This window comes from Aythya marila, assembly GCF_965140915.1.
Source record: "Aythya marila genome assembly, chromosome: 5".
NCBI lineage: Eukaryota > Metazoa > Chordata > Aves > Anseriformes > Anatidae > Aythya > Aythya marila.
The window spans coordinates 25,578,637-25,597,015 of record NC_139046.1 but is presented as its reverse complement, the minus strand read 5'-3'; the positions used below and the strand labels follow the sequence as shown (position 1 = coordinate 25,597,015).

The 18,379-nt window shown below is 46.0% G+C and overlaps 2 protein-coding genes across 4 annotated transcripts in view; both read right to left on the bottom strand.

Moving 5' to 3' along the window:
- YLPM1 (YLP motif containing 1) overlaps positions 1-10,387 on the bottom strand; it is a 38,147-nt gene extending 27,760 nt beyond the window's left edge. For all 3 annotated transcript variants that reach the window (XM_082761651.1, XM_082761653.1, XM_082761652.1), the window contains exons 1-4: positions 9,270-10,387; positions 4,473-4,718; positions 3,376-3,570; positions 1,481-2,223 (exon numbers count right to left, since the gene is read on the bottom strand). In XM_082761651.1, the coding sequence (XP_082617777.1) occupies positions 1,481-2,223; positions 3,376-3,570; positions 4,473-4,718; positions 9,270-10,364 (2,279 nt within the window). In that variant the 5' untranslated portion in view covers positions 10,365-10,387. The remainder of the gene's footprint in view (positions 1-1,480; positions 2,224-3,375; positions 3,571-4,472; positions 4,719-9,269) is intronic.
- A 3,803-nt stretch (positions 10,388-14,190) lies between these two features.
- Positions 14,191-18,297, bottom strand: FCF1 (FCF1 rRNA-processing protein). Its single transcript, XM_082760416.1, has 8 exons — positions 18,279-18,297; positions 18,119-18,186; positions 17,917-17,991; positions 17,678-17,826; positions 17,121-17,193; positions 16,616-16,703; positions 16,128-16,222; positions 14,191-14,822 (listed from the first exon to the last, which is right to left on the bottom strand). The coding sequence occupies exons 1-8, from the start codon at positions 18,279-18,281 to the stop codon at positions 14,774-14,776; spliced, it is 600 nt and encodes a 199-aa protein (XP_082616542.1). The 5' UTR covers positions 18,282-18,297; the 3' UTR covers positions 14,191-14,773.
- Between the last annotated feature and the right edge of the window lie 82 nt (positions 18,298-18,379).

Sequence of the window (18,379 nt, the reverse complement as noted above, 5' to 3'; positions counted from 1 at the left end):
TGCACTAGCAAATCACTGAAAACAGTCTGCAGAACTGCGCATCCAAAAAACCCCCAGGACTAGAAACGACGCTCTTTTTAAACCCATGGGGAGACAGAAAATTATTCAAAGTTATAAAAATTCAAATATGATGCCTGTACTTCATGAATTACTATTCATGAATGATCACTTCGGAATCAAAAAGAAGGGAAATGAAAATGAAGATATGAAAAAAATGTAAATGTAAAAAACTAGCAGAATATGCAAGGATAGAACTAAATCAACGGAACAAGGCTGCTTTTTGGTTCACGAGGCATCACATCAGTCTAACTAATGACCAGACAGAACAGATGTTTTTGCAACCTGATATCATGTCAACCATGGAAAAACAATAACAAAAACAGTCCAAAAGGAATATCTCGGATCAAACCATATCACAGATATAAAACCACATGAAAGACACAGAACGCTGGTTTTTAAAGTAACTTTACACTGAGACAGTAGGCCATCCACCTGACAAAACGCAGACTTAAATTTGAATAAAAGTACACCTCACAAGAAGATAAAGACCAAGACCATCAGATGTTATGCAAAACAACAAGAACCCTACCATTAGACTAAGGCTCAAATCCTCTCCTCTCCTTCCTCTCGTTTAAAATTCTTCGAATGCTAACTAATGCTGCACATGTAGAAAAACACTCATTTGGATGCAAGACAAACATCACCTCTCTCTTATCAGAAAGCTATTTTGAGAAGTGCAGCAAATAGGGCAATCGTCTACTTACAGAACTCTCCCATGCTAGAAGTTAAGGTACTGGTGAAGAGCTCTGAATCTTTAATTTCTTTCTGCTGCAAATGGATTTCGGTTGCAAAAAAAAAGTAAATTTTGTTGTTAAAAACAAAACAAAAAAACTAAATTTCTAGTAATTAGATATCATAACGTATTCAACTGAATATATATCTGAACACGTTCCTGAATTCCTTTCAGAAGGTCCACTTTAAGGTGTTATTGTAGATAGTAGTAACTTAAAAACACTCCCTCAACACTTTTGCTTTACATATTCCTAAACTGCGTTCCAAGTACCACAGATCAAACACTGGGAATTTAAATGGCTTTTTATAAAAGGTCATTCTTTCAAATGTGATTTATCATTAACCTAAAGACAGTAAGGATGTATCAAATATTTACAGCATCTTTCCTGTTTTCAAGAAATGGATATTACATTTCTGAGAATGAGAAGGGAGCAGTGTGCCCAAGCATTTCACTAGAGAAAAGTACATGACTCCACGTAACGCTCAGGTGAACAGCATTTCCCTGTTTTTGCTTTAATCAGATAAATACAGAACATGGTGTACACGCATTAAGAGCAAAACTCCATCAAACGCACAATTCATATGACCTTAGGAAAATCTGAGAATAAGACATAATGTTTCATTTCTTAATATACCACCAAAAGGCTGCTAGCCTTGAAAGCGTATAAATCAATAAAAATATCCTTACCTGGGACCTCTGGGGCCTTCAAAACGTGCTGATCTGGGAGGATCTGGAAGCAATCCACCTGATCTCACCGGTTTATCCTGCATGGTAGGGGTGTGTGTTGAAGACAGTGCAGAAGGGGCTTTCAGTTCCCCACATCCTTGCTCAGATGACATAGAGACATTTTGTTTATTATGGTGAACTTGAGACTTCCCGTGGTCTGAAGAGGTGAAGGATGAACTTACTTGAGAGTGGTAAGTCGAATATACAGGTGAGCTACCTATTTTTGATGCATAGGTACCAGGGGTGGGAAGCAGAGCTGGCCTTGGTGTTTCAGTAGACTGATTGCTTTGAGAACTAGATCCTGAAGGGACAGAGGAGTTAGATAACTGAGATACAGAAGACAGAGGTGGAGGGACCAGTGGAGGTGTAGCTGAAGGTAAGGTTGGAGGCATAACAGGAATGCCACCTGGAGCCGTTTGAGAATATGGAACAAATGGAGGCGGAAGCGAAACGTTTGCAGGGTACTGATTCTTCAAATTCTGGAGTGAGCTCACTTTCTCCTGCAGATGTGACTGAGTGACCTTCATCTGTTCATCCCATGCTTTCCACTGTTTCTCATACTCTTGCAGCTGGTCTTTGTGAGGATAGGTTTGAAGCTGATGCTGCCACTGTTGGTTCATTGACCGCTCCCAGTCTTTATGAAGCTGCTGAAACTGTTTTTGCTGTGTCTCATAATGTCGCAGCTGCATCTCCACTGACATTGTCTGCAAGGAGAATATGAGAATAACTTCAAAAGAGCATCTTAGTTATCCTCAAGGCCACGTATTTTAGTATCACTTGTAACATCACAACTTCGGACTTGTGCAGAAAGCTGAGGAAGAACTACAGTGAAACAAAAGCAAACACTGTGATGTCTAAAGTTAATTTACACATTGCATGACTGGAGGGCAAACATTTAGTATAGAAGACTTTTTTTTTTTTTTTTTTTAAAGAAGAAAGATAACGAAAAATATAATCAAAGGCCTCCACGCTCTACTATTACTGCATGCTTACAACAGCTATGAAAGCCCAAGTCAATCTTCACGCTTTCAATACATGCAGCATGTGACTATTTCTCAAGGTTTCAGTTTCTATTAATCTACACAGAGCTGCTTCAGCTGTCAGCAATGATTTTTCTCTAACCTTTTGCTAGATCATAATTTGCACAGCACAGCTTCTATCAGCAGTTTGTCTTTCTTATGTGTACACACAGGTCCTAATACCCATGGGCTTAATCTGTTCTGAGATTTTTAGGTTTACATTTTTTTTTTTTAAACAAACCCGACAGCCCAAACCACTTAAGGAATGCTTAAACCACAAAAAGCTGACTCAACTAGTAAAGCAATCAGCTTCTACTTTAAAGGCTGCAACAGTATAATTATCTGAATCTGTTATTAAGACACCATCACTGTACACATTTGTACTGTATGACATTGTAAAAAAAAAAAAAAAAAAAAAAAAAAAGGGGGGGGGGGAGGGGAGAACACGGCTACTAAATTACCTCACACCATCTGTGTAACTGACCTTTCTCCTGAAGAATTTCTCCAGCAGTAAAAAGTTCAAAACTGAGTAAATTCAACACTGTGTTCAGCTTTGCTCCTGTACCACTCAGGTATGTCTGAAAATCGTTTGACAAGCATACAGTCTTATATTTCTCATCCTACTAAAGCTTCATCACCACCTCTCAATTTTTTTTTTTTTTCATTCTGAAGTTGAGTGCCAGTAGGAAAAGGGGATATAGACTTCTGTGCATGCAGAAAAAGTAGCTAGACAAATAAGCCAGCCATGGCAAATTATTCAACTACTTATTTTGCAGTAAAGCATAACTGTTAGGTCACTCACAAAGTATATCAAATACCATCTCCTCAGTGTTTCACCTGTAAATGCGGAGGCTGTTGCATGATCTGTTGATACTGCTGTACTATCTGCTGCAGCTGGGCATGCTTCTGCATTATCCTCTGGTACTGAAATCCAACTCGGTGATGGGGATGCTGCTGCCATTGAGCTGCTGCTGCTTGCAACTGTTGCAACCTCAAATCTTCCTCGGGGTCATCAGGAGGATCAATATTGAGCTAGGGAAATAGGCAAATATTATAAATAAAGGGAGACTTCTTCCGTCAGAAGAGAAGAACCCTGGGTCATGACACAGTTTGCAAGAACTTTCTCAGCATTCCTTATTTTATCAGCCTGTATTTCAGTGTTCTGGCCACCCCTAACTGCTGGAAGGCTGATTTGTATTTCCTTTATTCTTGTACAGTCTGATCTAAAGGTTAGGCTGATGGGGATTAGGGTGTTCATACATACAGAAACTTACCTGTAGGTAAGAGATTAAAGCAGATCTGTTCTGTGCTGCTCACACCAAAGGCAGTGAGACAGCAGTGCTTTTTCATGATGAGGTAAAGGAATTCCAAATCATCATTTTGCCACTTGGTAGGAACCTGCACACCATAAATTTAAAGCGGAGCACATCCTGTAGGGTAATCTACCACCTTACAGTAATCTGTTCAAACATCATAGACATTACCTCCATCCATTATGGAGCAACTGACATGAAGCACTCTGTCTAAATATTCTGTACCAAGCTCTTGGCTTTCAGAAAAACTATAATACGCAGGGAGAAGGGGAGACAGAACTGAAACTGACAGAAAAGAATTAAAAAATCGTGTCCAAAAGCATCTACTGAGTGCTTGATTTTGCACTTAGGTATCGCAACGTGTTTCTCACAGACAAAGATGACAACGTTGGGGAAAGCGTGAGTGAGTCAAGCCTGGTGCATGTGTGGGTGACTATGTTAAGTCTGCATATGAGAGTATTTTTTTTTAAATGGTGCAGCCTTAACAAATGTTCTTTTCATGTTGTTTTACCATATTTAGTTATTGTTACACAGTATGCAGGAGAATATGATGGAAATATTTTCCTGCTTTGTCCCCTTCTAGCACAACATAACACAGCAGCATCTCCCTGCAAAGCCTACCTGAGTTTCAGTGGCTGTAAGAGAAGAGTCGTCTTCTTTGGAAGCTGGAGGCAGGGATTCATTCAGCGGAGGAGGTTCAGACTGCTGAGTTGAAGCACCCATTTTCCCTTCTTCAGACTTCGCTCTCTGTTCAGACGTATCCTTCCCTACTCCTGGCCCTTTCATTTGCTGCTGTCCCTGAGCATGGGCTTTTGCCCTTTGCTGCAGGCTAAGCAGGTGTTGCTGGTACCAGTATTGCTGCTGTTCCTACAACAGACAGAAAGTTTCTCAGAAACACAGCTTTCACGGGAAAAAAAAAAACACATGAGCATTAATTCATGATAGTTGCTAGAATCATGCAGAAGAATCATATGCTAGAAAAATGTTTAAATCTATTTTGAGAGAAAACTCACTCATCAACAGCAGATCAAAAAGTATAATCAACATTCAGACACTACCGTGGTGTGTACCATGCCTCACGTAATTTCCTGCTCCAAAGAGCTTGCAACTAAAGAAAATAATAAAAATCAGAAAAATGACAAGTAAATTAAAGTACTACAGGCACGTAGTAGTTACTACACTTATTAAGTTTAGTGCTTTTTATTCCTAGCAAATATACGTACATATTTTGAGACTAACTTAGGTAAAATGAAGGGAAAATGGAAGACAACAAATGTGAGCAAGGGAGTGGTAAGAAGTCTGAAACATACAAAAAAGATGACAAGTGCGAATGGCAGAGTAACTGGGATGGAGAGATTGGAATAAAGGTTTGGAAAGGAAAAAGAACAATCAGAGCCAACTAACAGTGTGGATTATTTATTATCTGGATCCTGATTAACGTTCAGCAGCTGAAAGGGTAAACAGATATGGCTGCACCCGAAGAACCAGCCATCTAAGAAGCAGTTCAGCTTTCAGTTTTAAATACTTCAGGCTAGAATTAGGGGACTCCCAGAGCATGAAAATAGCTTCAAACCACTGCGAGCTGCCACCAGCATGAAGAACCAACGACTAACGTGGCAAATCTCAATGCTTACCGGACAGTGCACCTTAAAGAAAGCCAAGCAGGAACCAAGTAATCTCTCCAACTAATACAAGAGGTATCAGGCATCAGATCGGACTGGCAGGATAGACTAAAAACTGCCAGGAGGCAGCTGAAGAATGAAGGTGAAGACCTGACACGGCCTTGTGCTATGCAAGTCCCTGCCAGAGAACACGGGAGGTGATGAAATGTTACGGATTCAAGACACAGCTCCATAAGCTCGTAGAATAAAATTCTCCAGATTTTAAAAGCAAAGATAGTGGCCACTGCTAGGGCAGCTCCTGTATTTTAGGGCAGAATATACTTGACTTTTAAACTCTCACGTCAGCTGTACCACCTTTGAGGATCTGTGACTGCTCTACATCTTTTTTCATATTCTTCTGTCCTTCCTTTCCATCCAAGCATGCGCTGCTGAGAAAAGAAATCCCTAAAGAGCCTACTCACAAACAAAAGAATATTTTAAGATGTCCTTGCCTTTTGGGTAAGTGTGAGAACTGCAGTCGTAGGTGTTGTCTGATGTGATTGCTCAAAACTGAACTGTTCAATTTATCTTTAAGCGGGTTTAAGAGAAGCACAGGCTTCCTCCAAAAGCCTACCTCACACTCAAAATGGGAGCGATGGTTTCGACTGCTAAGCGCCTAGCAGACACAAGCACGCAGATGTATTCTTTAAAAACACTTCTGTAAAACTGCAGCTTGGAGATGAGGTCAGCGAAAGGAGAGGCTGTGCTTGGACTTCGTGGTGATCCTGCAGTGACTTCAGCCAGGGGTCTTTTTAACAAGAACATGACTCAGAGGAGCTCTCACGGGTGGAGGACATGCATTCACGCTGCAGCATGGAACTTCTCAAACATCTTCAACAACAGGCTGTAAGGAGGGTAAATTTCAACAGCAGGGAGGAGCACACGTCCCTCCCCGGTTACACAAAAGATGATTAAATTTATCCCTTTCAAACAGCACCGTAAGGGGATTTAACATGACAAGGCTGGATGCCATGCTCTAGAGGAATGAGGACGAGCACCTGTTATGACTGCCATGAAACTTCATCTGGAGATCCACCTCGTTTTCTCCTCATTCGAGGATTCACAGGACTAGGACTAGGATTATAGGAGTAGGATTCACAGAAAGAGCTTTAAATGACACCACCCTGTCACATACTTTTCACAGCAAGGTCAGCAACAAATGCACTTGCAGATGCGAGCTGAAAAGTGAGAGAAAAGTGAAACGCAGGTTTCTATTGCTCAGGCTGAAGAAAACAGAAGTATTCACGGAGGAAAAAAAGCCAAGTTATTTGAGCACTTATCTCTTTAAGATAACTTCAAGTTCTTCATAATTCAAGTCCAGCGACAAGCCCTATATCTAAGGAAGACAGCAGCACTAGCAGGAGCCTTTTTCCATCTCTGGCTGACCAAGAGGCGCCTCTGGCATCACACAGACACCACCGAGACCAGCCCTGACCACCTAAAGCACAACCCTGAGCAACACAGATCCGCTCCGACGAGGAGTTTCAATGCAGCCAGTTCTCTACACGTGACAATGGCCACGAACTCGAGCTTGACAAAGGCTGGGAAATCGCAGCGATGTGTTGTGTTCTCTGCTCCCTCTCCGCTTGGCTCCGTGCGTCCTCACAGTCCCCAGCTGGCGATATCGGCCCAGCCGTGTCCAGAGCCATGCCAAAATAACAGAGGAGGGATTTTAGAGAGGCTGCTGAAAGGTGACCCGGTGAAGCTGCGGTAGCTTTACCAGAAGCATATAAATACATATTTATGGGTACAGCTGCACCCGCTCAGATTTGCTCTCTACTGTAAATAAATAGCAGCATACGGCGCGCAAACATCAGATGGAGCATTAAGGAAACACCAGGAGCATTTGAACAGAACTTGTCAGGAGCTGTATCTAACTGCGGGGAAAGACAAGAAGCCAGAAACCTACCCGGACTGTATGCTTGGGAAAAACTGCACTAAACTCTAAAGGTTGTCCCAGCAAAGAAAAGTACCTTACACTTGAAAGGGAAACAGCAGAGTACTCAGCACTGGCAAATTGCACAGCATTTCCTTTGTTAAGAGAAAAACACCCATCTGTTTTGGCTGCAGCCGCTGCTACCGTTGGATGAGAACAGAAAGAATTGCTTTCAATTACCATTAAAAAAAAAAAAGAGCTTAATAGGATTTTATAAGTGATGAGTTATGGTCCCCACTAAGCTTTTAAAATCGCTAGCAAGAAAGCCTCACTGCTTTGCTTTCGCTATTCCTATTGCGTAAGGATTTGCTGTCCCAAATCCTGTCTTGTAGTACAGCCAGACAGTCAAAATTTTATCAAATTTATGGCCAGCAAAGTACCATATTCCTTCTGAATTAACACTGAATTGTGTATGAGACTAAGAACTACTTAAGATACAAATTGTTTGTACAAACACTCATGAAACAGACAAGGTAAACTTTGGAGATGCTTTTCAGCAGCATTCTGCTCTGTCTGCGTGCAGTACAATAACACATTAATTGTGATTATTCTGGGAAGGACAAGTGCTTAGGAAGAATTGAAATCTTAGCAGTTATGAAATTTCTGGCTTCATAACGGGAGAGGAATTACTTCAGTGCTTGATCTGGAGTTTAGTAATTTAAGAATTCAGCAGCAGCCTCAACACCAAATTGACATCCCTTTCAACATCTGATTTTCCAAGGTTTTGGTATTAAATAAAAAAAGGAATCCCATTCCTACCACTGTAGGACATGAACCAATACTGTTCAAAACCTTCATGAAATTAAAGCTGTGAATCACTTTGCTAGGCAGGGATCAGCTACATGGTACAAACTTAAAAATGGCACATTCCCAAATGCATCTATGCTCAGGTATAAAATTTGAATGGATACAAATTCAAAGGTGTCTCAACGACCGACAAATTTAAAACGTCACCAACTTCAACATGAGGCAACAGGAGTTTTGCAGACTTAGCTCCACATTTGTATCCTAAGTTCAATTTGCCAAAAATGCATGTATTTTGAACTTAAATAAAATCCATCAACTTCTGAAAGCACATACACAGGCTTTGTTCTTGCAACTGGATCTCTACAATCTGACCCTAAAACCCTGCAGAAGCCTCAGCGAATCTGAGGGAACTGTATCCTTATAGCTGAGCACCTCAACTCGCACGCCTTTGTCCACGCTCAGCCTTCAACAAGTGAACTGTCCCTAACTTCACACATCAGGACAGGAACATCACCTGCAGAGGAAGCGCTCCCATCTAGGATGTTAAGCACATGTGCACTTTGTGGTCACTTTGGCCCTACTGTACCTATAAAAGTACACAGCCTCAGCCATAAGAGTACATTTTGCCAAAAAAAGCATTTCAGAACACTTCTCTCTGCTGTGGTTTAAGCCGAAACCAGGACACTCTCACATGCCCTATGCAATCTCATACTGGAGGACCAAACGCACAGCACAAAACTGATTTCCAGAGAGTGAAAGGCAACGAGGCACCACGGCAGCTTTAAGCGTAGCTGCTAAGAGTGAACAGCCACAACTCTGTACCTGTCAGAGCAACTGAAACAGGGTCCCCAAAGGACAGCTCAACGAGGAAATTAGTGAAAACAAGGGCAAAATAGGGTGCTGCAACATGTCATAAGCAGCCCCCCTGCAGCACCCTACAGAGGACAAGATGAAGCCAGCGAAGGCTTGGTGCATTTCACCTCCCTGCTGCGCTTTGGGAAACAATTCTCCAGAGCCCCCCGGACCCGTGGGGGGAACCGCATCCAGCGGGGAGCCGGGCGATGCCTTCCTCACCTGCGGGGTCATGGTGGCCGGGTCGGGCTGCGGGGCGCCGTGCTGCTCGGGGGGGGCCCCACTGTCCTGGCCGCCCCCCTGGGGACCCTCGGGCAGGGATAGCGCCGGCGGGGGCGTGAAGTGCTGCGGGGCAGCCTTGGGGGCAGACAGGGAGGGAGCTGCCTGGGAAGGGGACGCCTGCGAGGGCAGCAGGTAGGGCTGGGGGGGCGCCAGGTAGGGCGGCCCGGGGGGGGGCAGGTAGGGCTGGGCGGCGTTGGATGCCGGCGGGGGCTCCAGGTAGGAAGGGGGCGGCTCGCTGAAGGAAGGGGGAGGCTGCGAAGCTTGGGGCCGGGGCAGGTAGGGCTGGAGCGGCGGGGACTGCCCGGGGGGCGGCTGCAGGTAGGGCTCCGGCTGGGGAGGCGGCAGGTAGGGCTGGCCGGAGGGGGGGGGGTGCAGGTAGGGCTGGGGGCCGGCGTTCGGCTGCGGCGACTGCGGCGGCGACGACAGCTCCATGTCCATGGGCACCGGCGACGAGGGCAGGGGCTCGCCCCACTCCCCGTGGCCGCCGGGCGGCTCCTGCCCGTCGCGGGGCTTGCGGCTCGGTGGCGGCGCGGCGGAGGCCGTCGGCGGAGGCTCTCGGTGGGCGAACTGCTTCTGGTAGCTGCGCACCGGCGGCACGGCCACGGCTGGGGGCGGCTGCTGCTGGTGCTGCTGCTGCTGCCAGTCCCCGAACGAGCCCGGCAGCGGCGGCGGCGGCGGCAGCCCCGGGGGGGGCGGCCCCGGGGGCGGCGGCGGCCCCAGCAGCACCGACTGCAGCTGCTTCTGGTGCATCTGCTGCAGCTGCTGCAGCTGCGCCAGGTGCTGCTCCTGCAGGCTGAGGAACCCCGACGTCCCGCCCGGCGGAGGGTGAGGAGGAGGAGGGTGAGGAGGAGGAGGCGGCGGCGGAGCGGCGGTGCTGGGCGCGGGGCCCGGCGGCGGGTAGCTGGGCAGCGGCATCGGCGGCACGGCGGGCGGCGGCACGGCCGGGGGAGGCATGGGGAGCGGCGGCGGGGGGATGGAGGTGGGCGGCGGCGGGTAGGGCCCCGCCGCGCCGTACAAGCCCCAGGCCGGGTACATGGCGGGGCGGCGCTGCCACAGGCCGCGGCGGCGGCGGCGGCGGAGGTGGAGGCGGTGGTGGAGGTGGAGGGGGGCCCCAGCGCGCCTGCGCGGGGAGCTGAGCCGGCCTCCCGGGCAGTAGAGAGGCAGCGCCGCGCTAGAGCGGCCCCCTCGGCGCCGCCTATCGGGGGGGCGGTGGGGAACGGGGAGAGGGAGGGGGGAGAGGGTAGAGCGTCGCGCTGCCTGAGGGGGGGGGGAGGAGGGGGGAGCGGCGGCCATTTTGTGTGCGCGGGGAGGGAGACGGGTGGGGGGTGTGTGTGGAGAAGTGAGAGGAGGGCTTGTTTCACCTCACAGGGATGTGATGGGGATAAACTGAGTGGCCACAATGGGAGCGGAGCGTTGGATGTGGGAAATCACCTCAGGCAGCACGGCGGCGGTGCTGCCTTGCTGCCTGCTGTCCCTCCACAGCCCGGGCAGCTGTCCCCATGGTCTCCAGTTCGTGGCTGGAGAGCAGCGTCCCTGCCCAGTCAGAAAACACAAACGAGAATCTCCCAGAAAAACTTCAGAGTTTAAACTTGATGATGACACACAAATCCTTGGGGAAACCACCTCAGTTCCACACACACAACTCTCCTGCCCAGAGGTGGTTATTGATCATTTTCTGCCTGTGGTGCTCCTTTATATTCACAGGATCACAGAATCATTTAGATTGGAAGAGACCTTCAAGATCATCTAGTCCAACCTATGACATAACACTAACGTATTATCTCCCTTACAGTGAATATGACTCCCTGATAGCATTTGCACCTCTTACCCCTGCCTCTTCCAAATCCTACACGTAACACTTATATCCCCAAGCCCTTTAGCCTAGTTTACTCACTACGCTCTGAAAGCCTGTCATTTCAAAATAGAAAACTTCTGTGGCAAAGATCCTTTGATTTATCCTCCTGAGTTCCCTCATCATCAGTTTATTGACGGTTCCTTCACACAGGCCAGTCTCTTCCAATCTCCTTGCCATTTGTTGTGGTTTTTGTTGTGCCATGAAGAAATCCGTTACTTCCTCTTACCAATAAATACACGGACTCAACCACTTGCCGTAGCAAGCGTTTTCTGAGCTACATCTGGGAGGCTGAATTTAAGTGTAGCTTCCAAATAGCCTGAGAGATGTTCCTGTCAATACTCAAATCTATTTTCGGCAGCACTAGAATTGTCTCCTCCCAGCCAAGATTATTACTGGCTTTACCCAACATTACCTTGTCCTAAAGCAACCCTGTTTTGTCCATCCCATGCCGTCTTGCTCTTTTACAGTCCGTGACATTATTAGTGTATGTCATTCAGCTGTTTTTAGTTTTTTGAACGGCTCACGCTCTTCCTAATTGCTGTTCTACCACATTTCGGTTACCCCTCAAATAGCCCAAGTCACATCTTGGATCAGTAGCTAAAGTTTCCTCACTTCAGTGGTGATAATGGTGCAGCAATCCTGGGCCTTCTGGTGGCCCCCAGAAAAGAAGGTTAATTATTTTCTCCTTTTCTTGCATAACTTCAGACTTTTTTTTTTTGTGGATTTTTCTGATTGTTTTCTCTGTCTTCAGAAGCTATGGAAACTGGCTATGGGAAAAGACAGGATGTTGTGGGGGAAGCTGGAAATCCTCGACTTATTGGGAAACATTGCAGGCATCTGTTTGTTATCTTAAATTGTGTGCAGGTTTAAATCAAGTGCCAGAGTTGGGTCAGGCAGGAATTTATCTTCTGGTTTGGACCAGCAGAGTTCTGCATTCGTAGGAACATCAAAGCATTCTCGCTTACAAAGCTCTTTCCTATTATGCAGATAATGATCTTTCCCACCTCTGACCTACTGCAAGTTGGATCTGAGGCTGGGATGACATGGTGCACATGGGGTAAATACTTTCCCTTCAACTAAGTGTCTGAACCGCAGGTTCCCTGAGGACTGCTGGGATTGGACTTGATGACTGAGGTTGTCTTTTCCTGTCCTGAGTTCCTCTTCTCATCAGGCTTTTTGCATTAATGCCCAAGATTTTCTGTCTTGCCGATTACACTCACTTTACAAAAATTTGCTGATGGATTTCCCTGCTGCTCATCCTCCAACCCTCAAGAAGTGTACTTCTTGAGCAGCTCCTTATGCCTCCGAGTAACAGGTTCTTCAGGTTACCAAAACAAGCAAGGCAGATTACTGAGTCTCTTATTTCTTAAAGTTTCTTGTAAATGTGCATATTTGCTTGTATTCCTACCAACAGTTCATTTGACATACATGTATTTTCATGAAGTCTATCCAACGAGCATTCTGCTGGCAAACAATCCCCAGATTCATCATGTTGCTGTGCCTTTGACCTCCCCATCGTGAAAAAGACTTTGTCAAATACTACCATAAGCATCCATTTCTTTCTCCTCCAGTCTCTTTTAATTTAGCTTAACTCAAGCAAAATTATTTGTATGGGGACAATTCTAGTTAACTCTCCTCCAATAAGTCTTTTAAAACTAGTGTTGCTCTGAAAACCAAATAAAATAGATCTAATCCTACAACTGTTCCTCAGTCCTTGTTTGACTAAGTGTGGCCTTCAAATGTTCATGACAATACTTACTTTTAGCTTAAAGAAACATGACTTGGACCGAGAGTAGAAAATTAAGGATATTATTTTTGACCCGTACAGTTTTACACTGTGTCAAATTTCAGGTTGGTTGGTTGGTTGGTTGCCCTCTTCCTGGCTGGAGGTGGAGAAGATAAACTTCAGCTGTGATAGCGTGGAAGGGGCTGATGTGTTCTGAAAGTGTCAGCACGCTGTTATTTCAGGGATAAGTGTAGCAGCTGAGCCTGCAGCAAGCAAAGAGGTAGTATGGGGATAAGTCTGATGTGTTCCCAAAGTTTCCTACAACAGCTGTAAAGGAATGTGCTAGCACAAAGGTTATTAGCATGTAGGGACATTTCCCAAGGACAGAAAATGATTAGCAGAGAAGTGTTATTTTCACTATGCTGCCTAGCCTACAGGGATTTGAGTTCAGCCATTCTCTGCAGCCTGCACCAGTGTAAGACACCACAGCGTAAAAGCTCTATTAAAGAGTTTGGACGTTTTCTTAATTACACCAAGCATACCAATTTCAGTCTCCCGTTCACACCCCATCACCAGTATTTTGGCCAGGAGGCACACTGCAGCATGTGAGCCTCCGGTGACTCAATTCCTCTCTCATCACTCAGGCTTAAAACTATTCACTTCACCACAGAGGAACAGAGATCAGAAGAGCAAAATAAATTACTAAAAATAAAAGAGTAATAGGGAAGATATGAGAATGCAGAGCATGCCTCTGGGAAGACAAAAGCAATATAGCTTTGAAGTACTTTTTCCACTGCATTTCTCCATCTGGCTTAACCATCTCACTCCTGACCACTTCCTTCCCATGTTGCTGCAAATGCTGCAGGTCTCTGAGACTCACTTGATCTGCAGCCATCGCTCTGGTTTTTCCCCACTTACTCTGCTCCCACCCCACATTAACACCTTTCACTTTGACACCTTCCTGTACACACCGGTGTTCTCCTCTTTCATGACACCTATGGAAAGGAATGAGACTTTGAAGTGCATAGGTGCCAAGCAATCAAGAGGGAGAGGTATGTCCAGACCCAACAACTCTCATCATCATTCTGCCTGTAAGCAAAAGAGCTGGGCTGCTGGCTGATCCAGTAAAAATATGCTGCAAGATGATGCCATTATACCTTAAGTACAAACTCCACTGGTAAGAAGAGAGGTTAAGAATGCACTAAGTACCTAAGTGAGGGTTAGAAGATGAACAAGGACACATTGAGTTTAGGAAACATGGAGCAGGACACAACTTGATTCCACTCAATGTATTGAGATACAGTTGAATAAAAGCCCATCAACCCAAAAATAAAATTTTTCAGAGCACTGGTCCAGAGAAGGCAGCCTACTGGTGTAGACTTGACGGCTTTTCTTCAGAATGCAGCCTCCAATTTGCTTGTGGGACAGATGTGAGGGAGTATTACAAGGAAATACTCATGCTGCTGCAGATGCAGAAATAAGAAACTTCCAATACTTCTGTGGTTCCATTCTCAGTCATAGTTGGACCACCACTTATATTTATTTAAGAATGCCAAAATCACCTTTTTGAATAATCCCAACACGAAAACGAAGAGGGAGTTAGGCATATTCTTGTCCATAGAGTCCTCTTGTTCCCATATCCTCCTCCCAGCTATAGGTTATCAGGTGCAGTCAGAACAAGGATGAATAAAAAAAGAATCCTACAAATAGCTTTTTCTTAGAGGGTCAAGGCTATGAAGTCAGTCCAGTATCACCCACAATCCTATGAGCAGGGTCCCAGCAAAAAAGAAAGCAGGAGGGTTGGGAAAAGAAGGACCCTTATCCTGGCTTAGAGTCCTGGCGTTCATGGCTTGGATGGAGAGGTTAGAATCGAGGAGCTCCATAATCATCTGGCATCCTCTCAATATTGTATCTGCAAAAGAAAGAGGGAAAATGTATGAAGACAACCTGATCCATACAGCTCCCCTCCCTGTGCAGCAAAATGCTTACAGGGAGACTGAACAACAAACAGCTTTATTGCATTTCTATCTCAGCTCAGATCGTAAAGAGGGAAAAAACATTACTTCTGAGAAAAAAGTAGATTTCATAAGATTACCCCCCAGCATTAACCTCAAACTCTTTAGAGCTCAGGCATCTCAAGAAGTCACTATCCCCAGAGAAGGAAAAAAAGAGTGTTTTTTTGTAAGATCTGCCTTAGGCTTTAAGAATAAACCCACTGTGCAGAACAGAACGTTGTCCATTTGACTTGGAATTCAAGGGCAAAATTAGTAGGGGCAAAGATATTTTGAGAGAAAATCTCCTAATCACATTCTAGTTACAGATCAGTTTGAACTCCATGTATTTATGCAATTTTAGCAATTTGCCTCCTCATTTCTGACATTCTGCTCTCTGTCTGCGTATTACCAGACTCTCTCCACTGTTAGCACACCTGCCTCCCAGTGTCTCTCCCATCTCATCTAAAAACTGACTGTTTTCTCTCCACATCCCATTTCTTCTCCCTACCATGCTACCAAACATATCTACCCTACTTTGAAACAATTTGGCATAGGTTCTACGCAAGATAAAACTTCTGTGTTGTAATTATGCACAAGAGATATTAAAACAGTGTATATGACAAATGAACATGAGTAAAGTCCTCTTAGTCTAGCCTTTACAACAGGCACTTCAGAAGGAACAGCAAACAAACTAAAGCAAATGCTGTTACAGTAGATCACTGCTTCTACTGTATATGTATTTAAAATATATATATATTAAAGCAAGCCAGTGCTTGCACATATGGGAAAAATCTGTTGCTTTGAAATTGCTGCAGTAGCGTCTTTCCAAGTTGGTTTGATTTTTAGCTAAAAAGCAAATTCAGTTTCTTAGCAGAGGGTACACAAAGTTTCCAAATAGAACATGGAACAGGAACGTTTCCTCAAAAATCTATAGAATGCACTTGCCTGACAGCCTTGATCCTGCTGCTGCTAAGCAGCCCTGAACTATGGAAACACTGGCCTCAAGGAAACAAATTTCCAGATAAAAGCAAGTGAACGTGGAGGCTGCAATAAAAGCGGGTCTACAACCAGTCTTCCCAGCAGCAGCTATACATCTACTTTTGTGCAAACACTAGGCCCTTTAGTACAACCTGTGCTATAGACAGTGCAGGAAAGAAATACACGGCAACAGAGTCCTTGTCAGACAATGACTGAGCCTGGCATCGATGTCAGAGGTCCCTTACCTGTGCCTGGAAATGTACATTATGGGCACTCCTGGGATTTTTCGTATTCTCCTCTTGAGCTCTTTATCCACTGTGGCCACTATGTAGCATTTGTGCTGAAAAGAAGAGGCAAGTCAGATTCATTACTAGTGAACTGGCAAACACAGACAAAGCCAAGCAAAAGCCTCAGCTCAGTAAACACAAGAGGGCTGCTAGTCCTTAGTGAGGCATTTCTAGGACTTGGTTATTCCATAGGCATAACATCCTTCTGCTCACCAAAACAGATTCCGAGAAACATCTAAAGGCTGTCCAGCCTTTCCAGCCGACAACTTTCCCACACTTCTTGATGCTGTCTTATACAAGAATGCTTGGGGAAGGCTAGATACTCCTTCAAAGAAAGCTGTGCTAAGGACTGAAACTGCCCCTTTACAAGACTTTGCAGTTACTTTGCAGAAAAGTTAAGCCATCAGTAACCAGCAGGGTTCAGGAATTTTCAGAAACATTAGTACCTGAGTGACTCTTTGTACCAAGCAGTCATCAGCATAGGTTCCTTTGTGCATACACGGCAAGCGTTCAAACCGAGGGTCCTTGGCAATTCTGTGGGGATACGTACATTCAGCATCACGGCAATCAGACCAGGAGAAGTGTACTGTAATACCATACAGAGGAACAGGAACACTTCTTTCTGTGACATGCAGCAGGTTATACTCAAAACAAGGGCTTGGAGCAAATGGTACAGTTCAGTCAACCGTAATGAGGAGCAAAACCAGCATGCAATTTGTCTGGCTAAGTTTTTCTTAGTACTTGTTAGTGGGGTTCCAAGATCCCCACAATGTTAAGCTCTCGCTGAACCCATAATACTGATCTCATAAACCCAGAGAAACAAAACCCAGCTCAAGACCTAAAATCCTTCTAGTAAAATAGCAGCATCATGGCAAGTCCTTGTCATTTTTTTTAATTTCTTTATATCAGAATACTAAGTTGTAGAAACAGAGAGGAACACCCCGCACGTACCTTAATGCCACACGGTACCTCTGTCCTAGCTTCTCAATTTCAGCCATTACGCAATCTGTGATACATGGAATACCTAAATGCAACAAAAAAAAAAAAAAAAAGACAACATTCAAAGTCTGTATTAGAACAAAACAGTATTTCTTTACAGACCTCTACAGCACTGAGCACATGCCCTGGAACAGTTATCTGGCATGGGACTCCATGTCCATCTGTCTGGAACTCTGTAACATATTCACAGTTTTGAACTGGTAAGAGCAAAGTGATGAAATGTAAAACCACTGAAGAGTAGTCTGACAATGCCACAGTAATTTTAGATTTTTAACTTGTTAATGCTTTACTTTTGTTGAGATCAATGTTTAAGGCAATTGTCTGACTGAAACCAAGGGTGGTTCTGGGGTTACCACAGGCTGGTCCAGAGTTACCGTAGGCCATTGAGAACGAGCTCCGTGAGCTCACTATAGCACGTAGCTTTTTTCAAGGCTTCTCTTGCCCTCAGCCAGTGGTGTGAGGCTGACAGGGCACATCCTACGCGGCCCAGAAGCGCGGCCGCCACTCACACTTGGCGTAGAGGCAGTCCATCATGGACTGCACCAGGTCCAGCTTGGCTTTGATGGAGAAGTTGATGAAGTTCGTGTCCACCAGGATGTGGTACGGCGGCCCGAGCTGCGTGTTGTACTGGAAGAACAGGCAGGACGGATGCTGGGGGCTGCGGGGAAGACAAGGATTCACCTCAGTCAGCTGTGACCGAGGAGCGGGGAGCTCCTACAGCCTGTAGCGGGCGAGGGCAGGCACTTACACCTCCCGCTCCTTGATGGCGCTCGGGTCCTCCTCCTTCTTCTTGGCGGGGGCTTTCGCCCGCTCCTTCTCGTTGCTGCAACGAAGCGGGGGCACCGCTGGGGGACGGCGGCAGCGGAGGGGCCCGGCGGGGATCCCAGCAGCACCGGGACCGTCCCTGTGTCCATCCCCATGCCCATCCCCATCCCCGTGCGGGCACTCACATGCGCTGGTCCCGCAGGCTGATCATGCGCTTCATCACCGCGTACTTCCGCGCCTTCTTCTGCTTCCCCTGCAACGAGACGCGGCCGCCGTCAGCAGGACACGGCTCCCCGCTGTCCCCGCGGTGTCCCCCCGGTCCCCTCACCCCGTGTCCCCCCTCACCATGCTGCCACCACCACCACCACCACCACCACCAGCACCAGTTCCGGCGCCTCCACCGGCGTCACCGTGTCCCGCCCCGCCGGGCAGGGCCGGCCCCGCCG